Source organism: Agelaius tricolor, unplaced genomic scaffold, assembly GCF_023055355.1.
Source record: "Agelaius tricolor isolate 1412-34295 unplaced genomic scaffold, bAgeTri1.0.p SCAF_19, whole genome shotgun sequence".
NCBI lineage: Eukaryota > Metazoa > Chordata > Aves > Passeriformes > Icteridae > Agelaius > Agelaius tricolor.
This window is the reverse complement of record NW_027269279.1, coordinates 15,510,735-15,530,901: the sequence shown is the minus strand read 5'-3', so window position 1 is coordinate 15,530,901 and position 20,167 is coordinate 15,510,735. Positions and strand designations below refer to the sequence as shown.

Below are 20,167 nucleotides of genomic sequence, written 5' to 3'. Positions count from 1 at the left end.
AGCAGGGCTGGGGCTGCTCCTTCCACCCCAGAAATTGGTGTGAGTCTGTACTCTGGGCAGCCTAGTCCAGTGGAAGGTGTCCCTGCCCATGGCAGGGTCCTGGAACTGGATGGTCTTTCATGTCCCTTCCAGCTCAAACCATTCTGTGACTGATTCTGAATCCTCATGCTCCTGGAACACCATTTTTTGCTGAACTTCAAGGCTACCATTTGATGGTTTTTGGGTTTTTTTCAGTAAAATGACAGGATTTGGGGTTGCTTTTTAGTCTCGTTTTATTGCAGTTTCCGTCTTGAAAAATATCACCCTAAAACAGTTAAAGAAGGTGGCAGCACTTCCCTGTGAAAGAGTATTTTTGGAAATCTTTTGGCACAGAAAATTTTAGCACTCGGTGTTCCAATCTGTTAGAATTTTCTGTGGGAAAGCTGACTCCTGCTCTCAAGGAGGAGGAATGTCTTCATGCCCAGGATACAGGGCAGCATCCTGTGTGACTCCCCCGTGTTTGACAGCAGGCACAGCACATCCCTCCTGTCCTGGACCCAGCAATGCTCCTGGGGGTGGCTGAGCAGCAGTGCATGGTGCCTTGCTGTGCCCTGTCCCTGCATCTCCTGTTTCTGCCCCACAGCTCAGGGCTTCCCCTCGGAGCGGGACTTTGAGGAGTACGTCAGGCTGGACAACCGCTCGGGCAGCGTCCTGGCCGCCGTCGTGTTCCGGCACCGCTTCCCTCACAGCTCGGCCCCGCTGCCCCTCCAGGTGAGCCAGGGAAGGTGGGACAGCATCCCCCAGCCGGGTGTCACCCGGCTCTGTCCCACCCACCTCCGACCCTCCCTGCAGGTGGAGTATGAGCTGCGCTTCAAGTACAGCCCGAGGAACGCCCCACGGAGCGAGCAGATGGGGCTGAACCCCAACCTGGACCGGGACTGGCACACCAGTTACCTCTTCCCGCTCTTCCAGCTGCCCGGGCCCCGCGAGGCCAAGTTTGCTGATGGGGGCACACCAGGTGAGCACGGCCCAGCACGTGGGGTCACCTTCCTACAGCACGTGGCAGGCTCTGAGCTTTTTAAGAAATAGGTTCATCTAAAAGAAATTTTTAAATTCAGTTAATTATAATGAAGTAGTGATTTATATTTATACCAGCATTAAATTTATATCTGTATAAAGCGAACAATTAAATATTTGTTTGTTATAAGAATATATTTATTTTATATATACAAGCAATTAAATATTTATATATATTGAAATGTTAAAATTTACATATAAATCTTTATGAATATATAAATAGTTAAATGGTTATGCTTTTCTATAGATGTTTATATTCAGTTTTGTGCATATATAAACAATTCATCCAATAATGACGCGATTTTAAATTAATATTTAAATATTAATTAATGATTTACTATAGAGCTTCTTAATATTTATTTATATATTAATATGTCTTTATTTTGTTGAATTATTATTAATTACTTAGATGTAATTGGAATATATTTACAATTTTCTTATATTTGTTATATTATAGCTATCCTTTATTTAAATTTTATTGTGTGACTTCATGGGCACTGCTTGGCCTCTGGGCACCTCTGCTGAGCAGGGTTGGATAAGAATAAATTTTAATGTGCATGAACCATTTTAAAATTTAATTTTTTTCCCATTTCAATTTTTAATGGAAATTTTATATCACTATCCAAACTGCCCCGTGTTTATTGTACTGTTTAAGTACTTGAGAAGTAAATAGAGCAGTTCTATGGTTTGCGGTGTTTAAGGGCAGCCAAACCACTGGCAGAGCATGAGCCAGCAGGGACATTGTTGGAGCTGCTGCTGGCTTAGGACTGGATTTTTGGGAACTCCTCCTGTGGTGGCAGAGGGAATATTTCCCTCAGTGGGATTTCTCCCTCTGTATTCTATTGCAGTGTCCAGGGAGAGTGAGGGTGAGGAAGTGGGCAAACAGGTTTTGCTCACAGTATGTAAATAAAGCAGAGCCCCAGAGTGTTTGCTCAGTACATGAGTTAATATCAAACAAAGTTCCCAATCTCATAATTCCACTGTTATCTTCTCTCTCTGTGGGTCATTTTAGCCCACTGACTTTCAAAATGTTCATTTGGGGTTTTGCAAGAGAATTTAAGTTCCTGTTCAGGTAACATTTGGCAGCAACTCCACTTAAAAATAAACTATTTTAAGTTGATTTTGTTGTCTAAAGCTGTATCAAGAGAGGTTTAGATTAGGGAAAAGCTCTTCTCCCAGAGGGTGCTGGGCACTGCCCAGGCTCCCCAGGGAATGGGCACAGCCCCGAGGCTGCCAGAGCTCCGGGAACCTTTGGACAGCGCTGCCAGGGAAGCCCAGGGTGGGATTGTTGGGGTGTCTGTGCAGGGCCAGGAGTTGGCCTCAGGATCCTTGTGGGTCCCTTCCCACTTGGGAGATGCTGTTGGGAAATTTAAATATTTGCAGTGTTTTCTAATGCACAAAAGTTTACACCACATGTGTGAGTCACAGGATATACTTCTTCTGACTGCAACCTGTGTAGTATTGCTTATTCTTCTGGTTTACAAAGAAACGGGGGAATAACACAAGCCCAGTGACTTGTGGTGGTTGATGGTGACAGAGAATCTCCCCATTACAAAGTCACAGCCATACTGCAGGACAGCAACCATGAACAGAGTTTTCCTGGTAGCCTCTCCTAAATGATGGTTATGGAAGATCCTGGTTTGGTCTAGTGGAAGGTTACCCTGCCCATGGCAGGATGTAGAACAAGATAAGCTTTAAGGTCCCTTCCAAGCCAAACCAGTGATTCAGTGAATTTGCTGTGGTATCAATCCTTCCCCAGCTCCCTGTGTCACAGTGATGCTTATATTGCTTTTCCTCTGCACTCCAGTTTTAGTCCCTGTTCCTCTTCCCATGCAATCTTTCCCACAAAGGCTGTTTGTCCCTCCAAACCCCAGCCCCATGTCTATTCCTGGTGTGGTTCTTGCTGTGCAGGTTATCTCCGGGAGGGATTCCTGGCAGTGCAGCACGCGGTGGACAGGGCTATCATGCAGTACCACGCCAGTGCCAGCTCTGCCAGCGTGCTGGAGAACATCACTGTGGTGGTGCAGCGCTTCCCCTTCCCAGCCTACGTCAATGACCTCTTCCTCCTGGCCATCCAGAACCAGCTGCCCCTGCTGCTCATGCTCAGCTTCACCTACACCTCGCTCAACATCGTCCGCGCCGTCGTCCACGAGAAGGAGAAGAAGCTGAAGGTGAGAGCTGGGATGTGCTCCCCTCCCTCTGCAGCTTTTCCCAATGGATGATGTCTTTAAATTAGGAACAAAATCCCTGCTGGGTGTAGAGCCAGTGAGCAGGAGAGGGGGATGGCAGCGGATTAGCGAGCCCCAGGGAAGAATGTTGCTAATCCTGCTCTCCTTGCCATGCAACCCGGGGTCCTGGACCACAGGGATGGTGTTTCTCCAGGGCTGGGAGAGAGGCAACATGTCTGGGTTCCAGAGCTTTTGGATTCAAGAGTTCAGTCTGTTTGAAGTCTGTTTTTGCCTTTTGCATGTAGAGACCCGTTTTGCGTGTGCTGTGGGGGCGGCTGGAGCTCGGCCAGATGCTTACAACAGCAGGGTTTGGCTTTCCCCAGGCATTGGCTGTCCTGCCCTGTGCTGGGTGGCCCTGGTGGCACCACTGGCACCCTGCTCTGGGTTTGGGCTCAGCTCAGCTCTCTGGGAACTCCTCCAGTGGTGGCAGCCCTTGTTTGGGGAGGTGGGGGACACCACACCATGCTGGTGGCTGTGCAGGACCATTCTGCTGGTACCTGGGGCTGCCACCTTTGCTTGTGCCACAAGGGGAAGCCACCTGTGCCTTGCCCTGGCTGTGCCCAGGGAGTGTGGGTGCAGCTGTGGGTGACACTGTGACCTCCCACAGGAGTACATGCACATGATGGGCCTCAGCAACTGGTTGCACTGGAGTGCCTGGTTCCTCATGTTCTTCCTCTTCCTCCTGGTGTCCGTGTTCTTCGTCACTGTGCTCTTCTGTGTCAAGGTGAGCGTCTGTCCCCAGGCCACAAACTCTGTGCTGGCGAGGCACAGGGATGACAGGGCCACTCTGCCATGGGACTGTCCTGGTGTCCCAGGGCTCCTCCAAAGACTGGAGTTTGGGTTTCCCGGACTGAAATGAGCAGTGCTGCCCCACAGTTGCATTCATGGCAGGGTCACTCCCCCCAGAGGGAGGTGGGGATTGGAGCTCCAGGGACACTGCATGCAGAGCAGGACTACCCTGCTCCCACAGCCTCTGGTGCTCCTTGAGCTCTCCCCTCTGCATGTGCCCACACCAGGGCAAGCAGAAGGGGGCTCTCTGGATGTTGGCCAGGGTATCCCTGCCCCTTAGATCCTGAATCACATGAGGGCAGTCTGTATTTCCTCCCTCTGGAGTGGTCTGGGAGTTTCTGGGTGTCCTCACCCATCTGAGTTTGTCTCCAGCACTTGGATAACATCAGGTCTGTGCTGCTAAAGCCACAGCTGGCTCCAGCAGCTCTGGGCTTCACAAGATTTTCTTGGCAGGTGAGCGAACAGGGAGCAGTGCTCACCAACAGTGACCCCACCCTGGTGTTCACCTTCCTCGCCATCTTCTCCATCTCCTCCATCTCCTTCAACTTCATGGTGAGCACCTTCTTCTCACGAGGTGAGTCCCCCTAAGCTGCCTCCTTTTGTTACTGACACTTGGACTTGTGAGGGGGCATTTCTTCCCATTTTTGGCTGCATTTTCTGCACAGTGTGTGGAAAGGGATGTGGGTACCGTTGCTTCCCAAACCAGAGCAGGTCCAAGGGCTGGAGCCCCTCTCCTCTGGAGCCAGGCTGGGAGAGCTGGGGGTGCTCACCTGGAGAAGAGAAGGCTCCAGGGACACCTCAGAGCCCCTTGCAGGGCCTGAAGGGGCTCCAGGAGAGCTGGAGAGGGACTGGGGACAAGGGATGGAGGGACAGGGCAAGGGGGAATGGCTTCCCAGTGCCAGAGGGCAGGGATGGATGGGATCTTGGGAAGGAATTGTTCCCTGTGAGGGTGGAGAGGCCCTGGCACAGGGTGCCCAGAGAAGCTGGGGCTGCCCCATCCCTGGCACTGTTCAAGACCAGGTTGGATGGGGTTTGGAGCAACCTGGAATAGGGGAAGGTGTCCCTTCCCATGGCAGGGGGTGGGCAAGGTGGTCTTTAATGCCCCTTCCAACCCAGACCATTCCCTGGTACTATAACAAGCTCCTGTCTTAGGGCCTCATCTGGCTGGCTTGGCCCCAGATTCTGCTCTGGGATGGGCAGAGGCTTCTGCAGCTGCCCACTATGGGGCTGGGGTCAGGTTCAGGCTCCTGCCTTGCTGGGATGTGTGTGTGTCCTTGTGCTGCCCCTACATAACCATGCTTAGTGCACAAATCTGGAACGTCCCTGGGTGGGGAGTTGGTGAGCAGTGCTGGGTGACATCCCCTGACATTGTCCCTCCTGCTTTTCCCTGTGCTGGCAGCAAACGTTGCGGCTGCTGCTGGCGGCTTCCTCTACTTCTTCTCCTACATCCCCTACTTCTTCATCTCGCCCCGCTATGACCTGATGTCCCACAGCCAGAAGCTGGCATCCTGCCTCATCTCCAACGTGGCCATGGCCATGGGGGCGCAGCTCATCGGCATGTTTGAAGGGAAAGGTGAGCAGGGCCATCTGTTCCTGGGAAGAGCAGCATCCCCTTCCTGTCAGCCTCATTTGTGGTGGGGTGGCACTGGCTTGGTGGAGAGACATTGGAGAAAAGAAACAATTTCCTTCTTACTAGAGCTGATTGCTCTCATACCAGGGCTCTCTGAACTTGTTCCTGTGCCCCTGTGCTGTGCAAAGGACCATCCTCACTTTAATTACCGGAGGAATTCTGTTCTAATGGATGAGAACCATTGCATTTTCTCCTTCACAATATATATCCTTAATTTCTTTAATTTAAAAGACTCTGTTGTTGGTTCCATGCAGAGCCATGCATTTACTTGGTGTGGCAGTAGCTCGGTGGCTGCAGTGATTGGAGGGGTGATGCTGGAGAAGGAATCATTTCTTCCCAGGCAGTGGCAGAGAATGCCATGGAAGGAGCATGGTGGGGTGGGGAGCCTTGAGGGGTCAGTGCCTCTTTTCCCTCCATCTGTAGAGGATCACAGAGCTGTGCAGGGGCTCCTGGTTAGGGAGCAGTGAGCTGGCAGAGGGGCTGCTCTCTGCCAGTCCTGGAGAAGATGGTCCTCCTGGGGATGCAGAGGGAGCAGTGTCCCATGTGCCTTGCAGGGACTGGCATCCAGTGGAGGGACCTCATGAAGCCCATCAGCGTGGATGACAACTTCACCTTGGCCCAGGTGCTGGGGATGCTGCTCCTGGACTCGGTGCTGTATGGTGTGGTGGCCTGGTACGTGGAGGCTGTGTTCCCTGGGGAGTACGGTGTGCCACAGCCCTGGTACTTCTTCCTCACGGTAAGCACTGCTTACACCCCTCCCTGGGCTGGAGGGGCATCACTTGGGACAGTCACCACTTCTGTGCTGTGTAGTAGGCCAGACAGATGGCCAAGGGTGGCACCATCTGGCCTCCAAACTCACAGGGCCTGCAGCATGTCCTCACTAAAGGCTGATGCAGCTGTAGATTTTTACTGTGGATGAAGGTCATCTTGGCTTTAGAGCTCTCTCCCAGCACTTCTGGCATGCAGGATGTTCTTAAATGTCTCCAGGCTCAAGCAAATGCATTGGAGAGAAACCCCAGGTGGGAGGAACCAGATCCAGCTATTTGACACCCCTGAGCACTGCCATGCAGGCGGGCATGGGTGACCTGTGTCTCACTGCCAGCTGCCACGTGCCAGGGTGGGTGTGACCCCTCAGCTGAGCCACCCTCGCTCTGCCAAGCCAAACACTTGGCATCACCCTCAGCAGCTGCAGCTGCAGTGGGCACTGCAGCTACATGGCTGCAGGGAGAATATGTTCTGTTTGGATACTGGAGATGGATCCTTTGTTATTTGATAGAGAGGCTTTTCCTTCTCCCTTCCAAATTCGTAATCCTAGAGTGGTTTCACTCCAGCATCTCACTCCCTCTTGCAGTCAGACTGGGGAAACAGAGATGCAGCCATTGACAAAAGCTGATTTTGCATCCAGGAGTTATTGAATTGTTATTCCCACCAGGATTTAAGGTCCCAAACACTTAGTTTCATTCCTAGAGAGCCACATCAAAAAAAAGGGGCTGTGACTGCAGCAGCTGGACCCCAGGCTGTATTTAGTGTTTTTCAGGTGTTTTGGAGGGGATGGTCATCCATGGGCTCTCCTGGGCAGGATGATTCCGCCTGAGTGATTTTACTTCTCAGTGGAATTTGGGGAAGAGCTGCTGTGTAAGCACAGGCAGTCCTGCTGTAAGGGAGAGATGGGGGAGGGCAGGAGGAGCTGTTCCATCGTGTCAGCCCTGCCTGCTGAAGATGTTCTGGTTGGTAATTCCCAGGCCAAAGAGAGCGGTCTGGGAGATCCTTGGGAGATGTCTGTGGGAGGAGGAGGGTGGCCAAGGCTGGGATGAAGAGATGGGCTCTGCCTGTGCCTGATTTCTGTCTCTCCCTTCCTCCATCAGCCCTCGTACTGGTGTGGGCGGCCCAGGACTGTTGTGGGGAAAGAGAAAGAGGAGGAGGAGGACCCTGAGAAAGCCCTGAAGAGTCAGTACATTGAGGAGGAGCCAGCTGACCTCGTGTCAGGCATCAAAATAAAGCACCTGTCCAAGGTACTGACTGCCCAGCAGGGCACAAACACACCATAATATTGGTTTTGTAAATTCTGTTGCCTGCAGACAGCTTCTGTATCCTTGTGCTGCCCTGGGGCTGGGTATGGCTCTTCCCCAGACCCAGCTGCATTTTGTGGTGGGATGAAGTGCTGCGTACTTAGAGGTGCAGTGACATCTGTATTTAACTTGTTGACATCTGTATTTACCTGAATTAGACCTGTTGTCTCCTGGTAACACCCCGTGAGCATCCCAGGCTTTGCCTGCTGGGTGGAGCTGAGGCACTTGCCTGAAATGCAGCACCAACTCATGGACTTGATCTCCACAGGTCTTCAAAGTGGGAAACAAGACAAAAGAGGCAGTGAAGGACTTGACAGTGAACATGTACGAGGGGCAGATCACTGTCCTGTTGGGACACAATGGTGCTGGGAAGACCACCACTCTGTCCATGCTCACAGGTAGGAGTCTCCTGCTGCAGGAACTGATGGCTTTACCCTCGAACAAGAGCCAGACCTTGTCTCTGAGGGTGGGGAGGGGTTTTTGATCTCCTTGGAGCACCTTTAGTTTCCTGAGCCATTGGCTAGGAGTGCCAGGGTAGTGAGAGGGGGATAAAGGAGCATGGAGGGTCCCTGCTCAGCCCTCCACAAGAGTGGGATCAGCCAGTGGGTGAAATGGCAGCAAGGTTTTGTGCTGGAGAGCTGTGAGAAGAGACTGGACGTGCTGTCCAGGATGGCTCTCTGTAGGCTTTGCCATGGTAACACAGATAAGGTGGAACTGGTGTTTGTCATTCTTGATCTGCTGGGCTCCAGGATACCTATTTTGGCACAAGGGTCACAATGACCTTTGACTGTCCTCTTCTGTTCTCTATTGCTCTGAGCTGCTCCTGGCAACTCAGGGGGCTCACGGGACCTTCCTGGAACTCTGCCCTGGCCCTGCCTGGCTCTCTGCACGGCTCAGAACCGTGTTTGACCTGCCTGTTCCTCTCCTTTCTGCACTGGTGGCCAGTTCCCACCTGTGGGTGCCCTGCAGCCCATCCTGCAGCAGGAGGAAGCTGCTGTCCCGCAGCCTGAGCACGAGACAGACCTGCTCTGGTTTTTGGCAGAAAGCTGGCGGCGGGGGGGTGAATGCTCATCAGGACCCTCCACATTTCCGCTGTCTCTTTGCCACTGGGGTCACCCTGAGCTCCCCACAGGTCTGCACTCCCCGACAGGCGGGCAGGCCTACATCAACGGCTACGAGATCTCCCAGGACATGGTGCTGATCCGCCGCAGCCTGGGGCTGTGCCCCCAGCACGACGTCCTCTTCGACAACATGACAGTGGAAGAGCACCTCCACTTCTATGCAGGGGTGAGCCTGGCACTGAGCAGGGGGACAGCCCTTGGGGAGGCGCCTGGGCTCCTGGAGGTGGGGAAGTGTGGTGAGATATATCACGTGGGTCCAAAAATGGTCAGAGGGTGGAACACCTCTGCTCTGGAGCCAGGCTGGGGGTGTTCACCTGGCAAAGAGAAGGCTCCAGGGTGACCTTGGAGCATCTTGCAGTGACTACAGGGGTTCCAGGAGAGGGATTTTGGACAAAGGCCTGGAATGACAATGGGGAATGGTTTCACACTGAGAGAAGGCAGGGTTAAATGGGATATACAGAAGAAATTCTTCCCTGTGAGGGTGATGAGGCCCTGGCACAGGTTACCCACAGAAGCTGTGGCTGCCCCTGGATCCCTGAATGTGTCCAAGGCCAGGTTGGATGGGGCTGGAGCAGCCTGGGATAGTGGAAGGTGTCCCTGCCCAAGGCAGGGCAGTTGGCCTAAATGATCTTAAAGGACTCTTCCAACCCAAACTATTCCATGATTCCATGATAAGCAGAACAGCCCTTGCATCCTCTTCCCACCTCATCTGCAGGCTGGTGGAGGAGTGGAGACAGCAGAACTCCATGGAACCACCCCTGCCAGCTGTGCCAGCTCCTGCAGGGGTGCACAGGAGTCCAGCTCTGCTTCCCCACTTTCCTGTCTTGAGTGCGGAGCAGGGAGTGTGGTGGGGTTTGGCAGCCCTGCAGGTGGGCTCACTCCTCCCTTCCCCTGTCTGGCAGCTGAAGGGATACCCAGCCTCCAAGTGTCCTGAGGAGATCAACCACATCCTGAGGATCCTCTGCCTGGAGGACAAGCGCCACTCCCTGAGCAAGGCTCTCTCCGGGGGCATGAAGCGCAAGCTGTCCATTGGCATCGCCCTCATCGGGGACTCCAAGGTAGGTGCCTTTGCTGGGCCCCCTCGCACCTGGGGCCAGTGCAGCTCCTTGAGGTGGCTCTGAGGCTGTTCCTCAAGTGCAGTGAGCCAGTGGGAGAAGCAGGGACAGCGGGGAGCGGGCAGGAGCACCCCCACTCTGAGGGTCACGCCCTGAGGCTCTGCTGTCTGGTAGCTGCTCCCCAAGATCATTGCTGTGAGGCCGAGGTTTCTCCTGGGCCCTGAGGTTGTCCCCTCCTGTGCTGCTGGGCCTCCCCCAGCCCTTTCTGACCTGCTCCCATCTCCTGAGTGCAGGTGGTGATGCTGGATGAGCCAACATCAGGGATGGACCCAGCCTCCCGCAGAGCCACGTGGGATCTTCTGCAGCAGCAGAGGAGCAACAGAACCATCCTGCTGACCACTCACTTCATGGATGAGGCAGACCTGCTGGGGGACCGCATAGCCATCATGGCCAAGGGCGAGCTGCAGTGCTGCGGCTCCTCGCTCTTCCTCAAGCGCAAATACGGTATGGGGGCAGAGCAGGCTGTGCTCCGTGTCCTCTCCTGGCCAGGGAGGAGCAGGAGGGGTAGAGAGAGCAGGGAGGGGATCCATTGCTCCTTGCCTGATGGCTGGTGCTCCCCATCCTGCTATTCAGCCTCTCCTGGGGCCCATCTTCACATTTGCTCTTGCATGGTGTCCGTGTCCGGTACAGAGCGGTGCCTGTGCATCCCTCTCTGTCCCAGCCCCCTGCCCAGGCTGGGCTGGCCTGGGATTGACCCTCCTCTCCCTTCTCTCATGGCTCCCCCCAGGGGCTGGATATCACATGGTGATGGTGAAGGAGCCCTACTGCAACCTGGGAGAGATCTCCCGCCTCATCTGCCAGTACGTGCCCAACGCCACCATGGAGAGCAATGCCGGGGCAGAGCTGTCCTTCATCCTGCCCAAGGAGAGCACCCACAGGTAATGGCATTGCCCTCTGCTGCCCCTCCCTGGGGGGTCCCTTCTCTTCACACACTGTCTCACAGGCTTGCTGGAAAGGGGAGCTGCTCCCTGCATCAGCACTGGTCATGGAAAATGGGATTCAGTTCCTCCTGTAGTGCTGAGGGTGGCACACACAAGGCAGGATGTTCTGGCTCTGAAATCAGATCTATAGACCCAGGAGATCAGGGGAGCTGATTCTCTCCTTCTGCTCTGTTCTTGTGAGACCCCTCCTGCAGTGCTCCCTGCCAGTCTGGAGGCACCAGCAGGAGGATGTGGACCTCCTGGAACAAGTCCAGGGAGGCCACAGAGATGTTCCAAGGACTGGAGCCAGGCTGGGAGAGCTGGAGGTGCTCACCTGGAGAGGAGAAGGCTCCAGGGACATCTCAGAGCCCCTTGCAGGGCCTAAAGGGGCTCCAGGAGAGCTGGAGAGGGACTGGGGACAAGGGATACAAGGGATGGAGGGACAGGACACAGGGAATGACTTCCACTGCCAGAGGGCAGGGATGGATGGGATATTGGGAATTAGGAATTGTTTCTTGTGAGGGTGGGCAGGCCCTGGCACAGAGCAGCTGTGGCTGCCCCTGCATCCCTGCCAGTGCCCAAGGCCCAAGTGGATGGGGTTTGGAGCACCCTGGAATAGTGGAAGGTGTCCCATCCCATGGCTGGGGCTGGAATGAGATAGTCAGTAAGGTCCATTCCAAACTCAAACCCTTTTGTATTTCCATGATTCTGTAATAACTGAGGCAAGAACAGCCAGTGGAGCCCAAAGTCTGCCCTGGGGGACAGGGGTGTGCTCAGTGCCACAGGTCACCCTGGGGTTGGATGCAAGACTCCAGCCAGCCGCAGGACTGATGCCCAGAGGGTCTTTACCCCTGAGTGTCCCCTCCCACGAGTGTCAGCGTTTGATGTCTCCCTTCTCTGCTCAGGTTTGAGGCCCTGTTCACAGAGCTGGAGCAGAGGCGGGAGGAGCTGGGCATCGCCAGCTATGGCGCCTCAGTCACCACCATGGAGGAGGTGTTCCTCAGGTAGGTGGAGGGGTGACCAGTGCCCATGTGCTTTGGTGATGGCCAGCATAGCCCTCTGGGGCACTTGTTGGCTTTGGTCTCTTGGCTTTGGCTTCCCCAGCTCAGAACAGCTGTATCCTGCCTGGTTCTGTTTCATCACCTGCTTTCCCTCCTGGCACAGGGTTGGGAAGCTCGTGGACTCCAGCATGGATATCCAGGCCATCCAGCTGCCTGCTCTGCAGTACCAGCACGAGAGACGCTCCAACGACTGGGCCATGGATGACTCCAGCAGCCTGAGTGGCATGACAGACATGACGGATGACAGCGGGGCGCTCATTACTGAGGACTGCTCCAGCATCAAGCTCAACACCGGGGTGAGTGCTGGGGGGTCGGTGCAGCAGGAACGGGGAGACGATGTGTGAAGGGAGGGGCTTGAAGTAGGGTTACCAGGTGGAGCCTCCCCCACAGTTGCTCTTGTTGCATGTGGTCTGGAACCACAATCAAATTGAAAGTTCACATTGGAATCTGCATTGTTAGGACAAATGATTTTTTGGGTTAGTAGGGTTACTCTTCATATTAATCTTGGGATCCAAGTTGCTCTTCAAGGTGATCTAATGTGGTTTTCCACCTGCCGTTGTTCTATTGTTGGGGTTTTCCAGAAGGAAGATAAGAAAATCCATCTTCCTTCCCTCACTAGGCTCGTGTTCCAGTTCCCTGGCAGCCCTTCATGCCCCGCTGCCTCAGCGCCTGTGATCAATGTCCCTTGTCTTCTCAAGGGCACGTCTCAAAGGCAGAGGGGGAGGAGGATGTTGCTGGGTTTGAAAAGCACAGAAGGTGTTTGCAGGGACTGGGTGGGGCACTTGCAGATGTTCACCCGGTTGCTCTGGCTGACACCTGCCCTGCAGTAATCCTGTTTGGGAGCCTCAGCTGCTGGGAGGTGGAGGAAGGTAAAGGTCATGGCTAAAGCTGCTTCTAGCACCTGAGATCTCAAAGTGACTGTGACGCGTTCAGAAGCCACGGAGCTGGATGAGCTGGAGCTGGGCAGCTGCCCTGCTAATCCCTTTATAGGCTTAGCTGGAGAGCAGACTGCTGCAGGCTGGCAGGTGCATAAGGATGGCGGTGGTTTGGGGTCATCTTCCACATCAGCTGCATGCGGTGACGTGTCCCCAGCTGGCAGGGCTCACCGTGACCCGGCCTCTCCCCTCGCAGTTCTACCTGTGCTGCCAGCAGTTCTACGCCATGTTCATGAAGCGGGCCATGTACAGCTGGCGCAACTGGAAGATGGTGGCGGCGCAGTTCCTCGTGCCTCTGATCTTCACTGCCTTTGCCCTCATCGTGGCCAAGACCTTCCCAGGCCCACGGGACTCGTCCCAGCTGCGGCTGACGCTGGAGCCCTATGGCCAGACCATCGTACCTTTCTCGGTGTCGGGCGCCGCGAGGCTGCCACAGAGGCTGGCGGAGCAGTACACGGAGCTGCTGGATGCCCAGCGTCAGTCGCCACTGGAGGTGCTGGGTGAGGGCTCAGGGAGCACCCCTGGAGGAGGTGGTGCCTGGTGGGATGTCCAGGGGCCACTGGTGTGGGTGGTTTACATCCCAGCTGTGCCATATCTGATGCTTTTCTTTCCTGTGTGGGAGTGTCGCGTCATTGGCAGGACCTCTCCTCATCTGAGCAGAGCCGTCTTCTCCACAACCCCATGTTTGTGGCCACTAGAACAGGCTCCCCAGGGAATGGTCATGGCCCCAGTGCTCCCAGAGCTCAAGGAGCTTTGATAATGCTCTCAGGCACATGGTGGCATTGTTTGGGTGTCCTGTGCAGGGCCAGAGGTTGGAGTCGATGATCCTTGTGGGTCCTTTCCAACTCAGGAGATTCTGTGGATCTGTGTATCTGTGATGAGGACTAGGGTGGGCCACCAGGGCTGAGTCTGCTTGGGGTCTTTTCCAGTTGGCCTCAGTTAGCTGTGGTGTGATGGAGCCCGCCCGTAACAGCGGTGGTGTTTGGCAGGTGGGCTGGAGGAGTACCTCATCTCCCGAGCCTCTGAGGAAGGAGGAGCCTTCAACGAGCACTACATTGCAGCCGCCTCCTTCGAGGCCATGGGGAACCGCACGCTGGTCACGGCACTCTTCAACAACCAGGCCTACCACTCCCCAGCCACCGCCCTCATGCTGGCTGACAGCGCCATCCTCAGGGTGCTGGCAGGCCCCAACGCCTCCATCACCGTCACCAACTATCCCCAGCCCCGCAACATCACCGAGAAGGCCAAGGACCAGCTCATGGAGTACGTGTGGTGATGGCACAGGGCTCACTTTCCTGCTAGGGCTCCCATGGGTGCAGGTTGGCTTGGTTGTGCTGGAGTCAGTGAAGAAGCCAGGCTGGAGCTTCTCAGCCCCAAATGTAGCTGTGATTGCACTCAGGAAGTCAGGAGGGCAAATCTGTGGAGATGACTTCCCTGCTGAGCCTGGCAGCCACGTCACCCCATGCACATCTCAGAGGTTGGCTGTCCCCTTGAGATACTGGCTGCGGTTATTTTTCCTGGGTGCTCGTAGTAGTGGAGGCCATGTGGCCATGCTCTTCACAAAACCCCACATCCAGGGCCTCTGAACCTCACCTAGACCAGAGCGGCCATGTCTGAGACCTCACCAAGGCAGCGTGAACTTTTGTGGTGTGCAGGGTGGGCTATGCCTGGGGGATGATTGTCACCCTTGAGTGTTTCTTCAGCATGTTGGCTAAGTGTAGCCTCTTCAAGAAGCCCAGTGTGGGTGTGCTGGCCACAGCTTTCTCAAGAGTGGCAGCAGAGGACAGGTGCTAATCTCTGCTCTCTGTGACCAAAGACGGGACCTGAAGGAACGGCTGAAGCTGTGTCAGGGGAGGGTTAGTCTGGAAATCAAGAAAAGGTTCTTCCCCCAGAGGGTGTTGGGGCACTGACCAGGCTCCCCAGGGAATGGTTCTGGTCTCAAGGCTGCCAGAGCTCCAGGAGCATTTGGACAACACTTTCAGGGGTGCACAGGGCGGGATTATTGGGGTGTCTGTGCAGGGCCAGGAGCTGGGCTGGATGATCCCTGTGGGTCCCGTCTAACTGAGACTATTCTGAGATTCTCTGCTGTCCCTGTGCAGCCTCAGCACTGGTTTGCTGAGGTGTCCCTGCCCTAACGTGTCCCCCTGTCCCCACAGAGGCCAGACTGGTTTTGCCATTGCTATCAACCTGCTGTATGGGATGGCCTCTCTCGCCAGCACCTTCGCGCTGCTGCTGGTCAGCGAACGCGCCATCAAGGCCAAGCATGTCCAGTTCGTCAGTGGCGTGTACGTGGTCAACTTCTGGCTTTCTGCCCTGCTCTGGGACATCATCAACTTCCTCATCCCTTGTGCTCTGATGTTGGTGAGTCACCCCTGGCACCCCAATGCCCTCCCCATTGGTGGGAGTGCTGGGCGCTGCTCCTCTGGGATGTGCGTGGGTGCAGGGAGAAGGACAAGGCCACTGGCAATGTCTCTGTAGAAAGGACCCGCTAGAAAGCTGTCCCTTGGTCCTGCTGGGAGCTGGACCATGGCCAACCAGCTGGGGCATTGTCCTCTGACAGTATCCTCTGTCCTCCCTCTTTGGGACTAGAAAATGTTAAATCCATGAGATCTTGGAGAGGAATTCCCCAGATCTCTTCTGCATCCCAGTCTGTAGAAAGGGCCTCCCCTGGGGACAGCCATGGGCTGCTGGTAGGACCCATCCATGAGGGGCTGTCTGGGTCAGTGCAGTGCTGATGTTACCCTGGGCCACTGGGACAAGGAGACATCGCCTGAGGTCAAGCCAAATGTGCCTTCTCCCCACATTGCTGTGTCCCAGGTGATATTCCAAGCCTTCAATGTGCAAGCCTTCACCCAAGACAGCCACCTCGTTGACGTGATGCTGATCTTCCTCCTTTATGGCTGGGCCATCATCCCCCTCATGTACCTCCTCAGCTTCTTCTTCTCGGTGGCAGCCACGGCCTACACCCGTCTGACCATCTTCAACATCCTCTCCGGCACCGCCACCTTCCTCGCCGTCACCATCATGAGCATCCCAGGTGGGTCACTGCCCTCTCTACCTGCCCAGCCATCACCAACAAGGTCCAGGCCCCAGGGGGGCTCTCTGACCCCAGGGCTGGTCCCACAATAGCCATAAAACACTACAACAGTCAATTCTAACTCATTAAATGTGACAAAATATGTTTGGTTTCTCTCTAAACTTCAGGGTCTTTCAGGTATCAGGGTTTTTTCTCCCAAACCAGCAGTCTCTAATTCATTGATCCACCTGTTCTCTTTCAGAGCTGGGCTTGGTCGACCTCTCCAAAACCCTGGATAAAGTTTTTCTCGTCTTACCCAATTACTGCCTGGGCCAGTGCATCAGTGACTTCTACCAGAATTATGAGTTCATTCAGTTTTGCACCTCCTCTGTTGAAGCCATCTTCATCTGCAAGGCCTTCAGTGAGTCTCTACATCCTCACCTGGCCAGCCCCCACAGCATCACTGGGGGGTTGTGTGGGGTGGATGGTGGAACTGGGCAGTGTCATGGGGCCTCTGCCTGGGCAGTAGCTGCAGGTACCATTTTAGAGCAAAAACTGGGCAGTATATTAGGACATATATAGGAGAAAATTCCTTAACTGCATCACCTTATTCATGATTTGGAGGAAAAATGTGTCTAGGGTAAGTTTCAGAGATGAGTAAAAAAATCCCAATCCCAAGATTGGTGTCCTCTGCCTGCCTCCACTGGGCGTCCTCTGCCAGATCCCCTCGAGACCCAAATCCTCCTGTGGGAAGCATTGGAAAGAGCTGTGGGCAGGGAGCCAGTGTGGGATGAAGATAAGCCTGGCAAAGTTTTGGGCTCACAGCTTTCTCTGGAGTTTATCTGCCCCTCCCCAAAGTGTGGATTGATCCTGGAGTTGATTTTGTTCCATCTTTCCTCAGATATCAGTTATCAGATGAACTACTTTTCCTGGGAGACCCCTGGGATTGGGCGGTACCTGACCTCCTTGGCCATCCAGGGTTTCTCCTTCCTCTTCCTCCTCTTCCTCATTGAGACAAACCTCCTCTGGAGACTGAGAACTCTGGTCTGTGGCATCTGCAGGCGGCGGAAATGGGTGAGTGAAGCACGTGGGAGGGAGCTGTGCCCTCCAGGCCCAGCCCAGGAGTCCCTGTGAGCTGGAGATGGGCCCTCATCACCTAAATCATCTTCCCAGGGAGCATCCCTGGAGCTTGGAGGAGCCAGTCCTGTTAAGTGTATGGATTGGCAGAGTGAGACATCTCCAGAGGCAGCTGATGGAAGGGATGGATTCTGCCAGGGTTGGGGACACTGGAGGAGCCCATTCATCCCCCAGCAGCCAGGTGACACAGAGTGTGTCTTCCCCCTGTGTTCAGGTGGCCCTGCTGAACAGGGTGTCTGTGCTGCCAGAGGACAGGGATGTGGCAGATGAGAGGAAGAAGGTTTTGGAGTCACCACCAGAACTGCTGTCGTCTCTCAGCAGCCCTCTGGTCATCAAGGAACTGACCAAGGTGAGGCAAGGTGGCCTGAGGATCCTGATGCCATCTGAGCCGTGTCCTCTGGGGGTGGCAGAGCCACCGCCCGCCTTGCCGTGCCATCGGGCAGTGACACGTGGCCCTTGTGTGCCTCCTCCAGGTCTATGACAGCCGGGAGTCCCTGCTGGCAGTGGACAGGATCTCCTTGGCCGTCAGCAAAGGGGAATGCTTTGGTCTCCTTGGCTTCAACGGAGCGGGCAAAACCACCACCTTCAAGATGCTGACAGGTGACGAGAGCATCACATCGGGGGACGCCTTTGTGGATGGCCACAGCATTCTGGCCAACATCAAGAAGGTACCCAAGGCTGCGGGGGTGAGGGTGGTGTTGTAGACTATCCTGTGAGGCAGGGACAATATATATCCCAGGGACCTTGTGTCCTTGGCTGGCTCAGCTCTCCATTATCTGGCCATGTGGAAGCAGTTTCCTCTCTGCTGGGATTACAGATGTGATACAAATGGAGACCAAACCTGCTGAGGGTAGCAAACCCTTCATCAAAGGGTTTTACCTCCATAGCTGGAAATGTGGAAAATATTGGAGGATGGTCTCTAAAATGAGTGTATCAAACCTTTCCAGATCTCTGCTAGGGGTGTCCTTGCTGGGAATTGCCCACTTCCTTTGGAAGAGGAAGAGATGAGCAGGGGTTAGGCTTTCGGTCCAGTCCTTCCTCTACCACTGTCCCAGATTTCACAGAATATTCTGATTTGGAAGGGACCCACAAGGACCATCAAGTCCAAGTCTTAAGTGAATTGGGATCTCAGACAAGGTCAGACATGAAGAACATTCCTTGAGAGCATGCCCCAAATTGCTTCCTTCCCCGAAACTGCCTTCTCTCATGCTCTTGTCCCTGGAAGTGAGCATGACATGGGGGAGGTACCAGCCCTCCAGCACTTTCCTTCTTCTGAGAGCCTGGGCACCCCAAAATGGTCCCTCACAGTGAGGAACCAGCTTGGCAGAGGCATTGTGAGCCCACCCAGCTGCTGTCCAGAGACACATCTGTCCATCCCTGTCAGCCCAGCTGCTCCAGGGGGCATTTCCCTCTCATTCCCCCCACGGTTTCAGAGCTGAGGCTCAGTTCCCATCACTCTGAGCAGAAACTCAGGGAGGAGCAGCAAGGCCCGTGGGTGCCCAGGCACCCCTGGCTCGGAGCCCTGCCCGTGGGCTGATTGCCGTGCGCTGCTCTGGGCCGCAGGTGCAGCAGCGGATCGGGTACTGCCCGCAGTTCGATGCCCTGCTGGAGCACATGACGGGCCGCGAGACGCTGAGCATGTACGCGCGGCTGCGCGGCATCCCCGAGCGCTACATCGGCAGCTGCGTGGAGAACATGCTGCGGGGGCTGCTCCTGGAGCCGCACGCCGACAAACTCGTCAGGACCTACAGGTGAGAGCAGGCCTGGCCAAATCGCTGTCCCTCCTCTGGCCTGGTGCTCCCTGTGCTCCTACTGGGGCTCTGTCCCCGTTCCTCGCTCCCATTTTCGGCTGAAGGTTGAACTTGGTGATCTCGCAGATCGTTTCCAACCTTAATGGTTCTGTGATTCCTCTGCAGCGGTGGGAACAAGCGGAAGCTGAGTGCTGGCATTGCTCTCATTGGTGGCCCCCCTGTGATCTTCCTGGATGAGCCCTCCACTGGCATGGACCCTGTGGCCCGGCGCTTGCTCTGGGACGCAGTGACACGGACACGGGAGTGTGGCAAATCCATCATCTTCACCTCCCACAGGTGACACCTGGCTGGGCAGGGCTTGGCATAAGAGATCAGGGAGAGTGGTGGGATCCAAGGGATGGGACACACTTCCAGGGCCTGGTGGGTGGGTATACACTGCCTGCAGCCAGTGGCTGGCTCTACCCAAATCTCCCTCCTCAAAGAGTCCAGAGAGAAGGGAACACACCTCCAGCCACTTCCCAGAAGCTTCTGCTTGTGTCTGGTGCTTACATGCCCAGAGAAGCTGTGGCTGCCCCCTCTCTGGGGCATGCTGGACTGGGCTTGGAGCAGCCTGTTCTAGTGGAAGGTGTCCCTTTCCATGGTAGGGGGTGAAATGAGATGAGCTTTAAGGTTCCTTCCAGCCCAAACCATCCTGGGATTCTCTGAATGAGTCCTCTCCTTCCTGCAGCATGGAGGAGTGCGAGGCACTGTGCACACGATTGGCCATCATGGTGAATGGGCAGTTCAAGTGCCTGGGCAGCCCCCAGCACCTCAAAAGCAAGTTTGGTAGTGGATACACCTTGCTGGCCAAAACGCGGAGTGAGGAGGAGGGTGAGCTGCAGGCCTTCAAGGCCTTCGTGGAGAAGACTTTCCCAGGTACCGTGAGCTGCTGGAGTGGTTGCCCCCAGAGCAGGGGCAGGGTGCTGGGTGTGAACTGCAGCACCTTCCCTAACACAGAGCCTCTCCCTGCTCGATTCTCCAGGCAGTGTCCTGAAGCATGAGCACCAGGGCATGGTGCATTACCACTTGACCAACAAGAACCTCAGCTGGGCACAGGTAAGGGGGCACTGGGAACCCTTCTCCTGCCCCTTCCTTTGTTCTTGGTGCTTTGCTTTTGGTGGTGCATTCTCCCCACACTGCATTATGCTGTGGAAACCTGGGATGGGTGGGCAAAACTTCCCCGTGCTGACAGCTCCCTGCTCCTGCCCCTCAGCCCCAGGAACACCCTGGCAGTGCTTCAGTGTGCTCCCACTGGGGCTGTGGGCAGTGGCTTTCCCCAGCCACTGATCTTGAGGGGTCC

General features: G+C 55.2%; 1 protein-coding gene across 1 annotated transcript in view; it reads left to right on the top strand.

Annotated features, from left to right (window-relative positions):
- ABCA3 (ATP binding cassette subfamily A member 3) overlaps positions 1-20,167 on the top strand; it is a 31,778-nt gene that overhangs the window by 8,119 nt on the left and 3,492 nt on the right. The window contains exons 4-30 of the mRNA XM_071444555.1: positions 623-750; positions 832-997; positions 2,968-3,227; positions 3,892-4,008; positions 4,527-4,647; positions 5,473-5,646; positions 6,258-6,439; positions 7,569-7,715; positions 8,041-8,170; positions 8,905-9,059; positions 9,796-9,951; positions 10,242-10,452; positions 10,736-10,886; positions 11,834-11,932; positions 12,093-12,285; positions 13,121-13,424; positions 13,914-14,187; positions 15,081-15,285; positions 15,742-15,961; positions 16,203-16,361; positions 16,842-17,014; positions 17,292-17,426; positions 17,551-17,745; positions 18,641-18,828; positions 18,994-19,164; positions 19,556-19,743; positions 19,850-19,923. Of these exons, the coding sequence (XP_071300656.1) occupies positions 623-750; positions 832-997; positions 2,968-3,227; positions 3,892-4,008; positions 4,527-4,647; positions 5,473-5,646; positions 6,258-6,439; positions 7,569-7,715; positions 8,041-8,170; positions 8,905-9,059; positions 9,796-9,951; positions 10,242-10,452; positions 10,736-10,886; positions 11,834-11,932; positions 12,093-12,285; positions 13,121-13,424; positions 13,914-14,187; positions 15,081-15,285; positions 15,742-15,961; positions 16,203-16,361; positions 16,842-17,014; positions 17,292-17,426; positions 17,551-17,745; positions 18,641-18,828; positions 18,994-19,164; positions 19,556-19,743; positions 19,850-19,923 (4,676 nt within the window). The remainder of the gene's footprint in view (positions 1-622; positions 751-831; positions 998-2,967; positions 3,228-3,891; positions 4,009-4,526; positions 4,648-5,472; positions 5,647-6,257; positions 6,440-7,568; positions 7,716-8,040; positions 8,171-8,904; positions 9,060-9,795; positions 9,952-10,241; positions 10,453-10,735; positions 10,887-11,833; positions 11,933-12,092; positions 12,286-13,120; positions 13,425-13,913; positions 14,188-15,080; positions 15,286-15,741; positions 15,962-16,202; positions 16,362-16,841; positions 17,015-17,291; positions 17,427-17,550; positions 17,746-18,640; positions 18,829-18,993; positions 19,165-19,555; positions 19,744-19,849; positions 19,924-20,167) is intronic.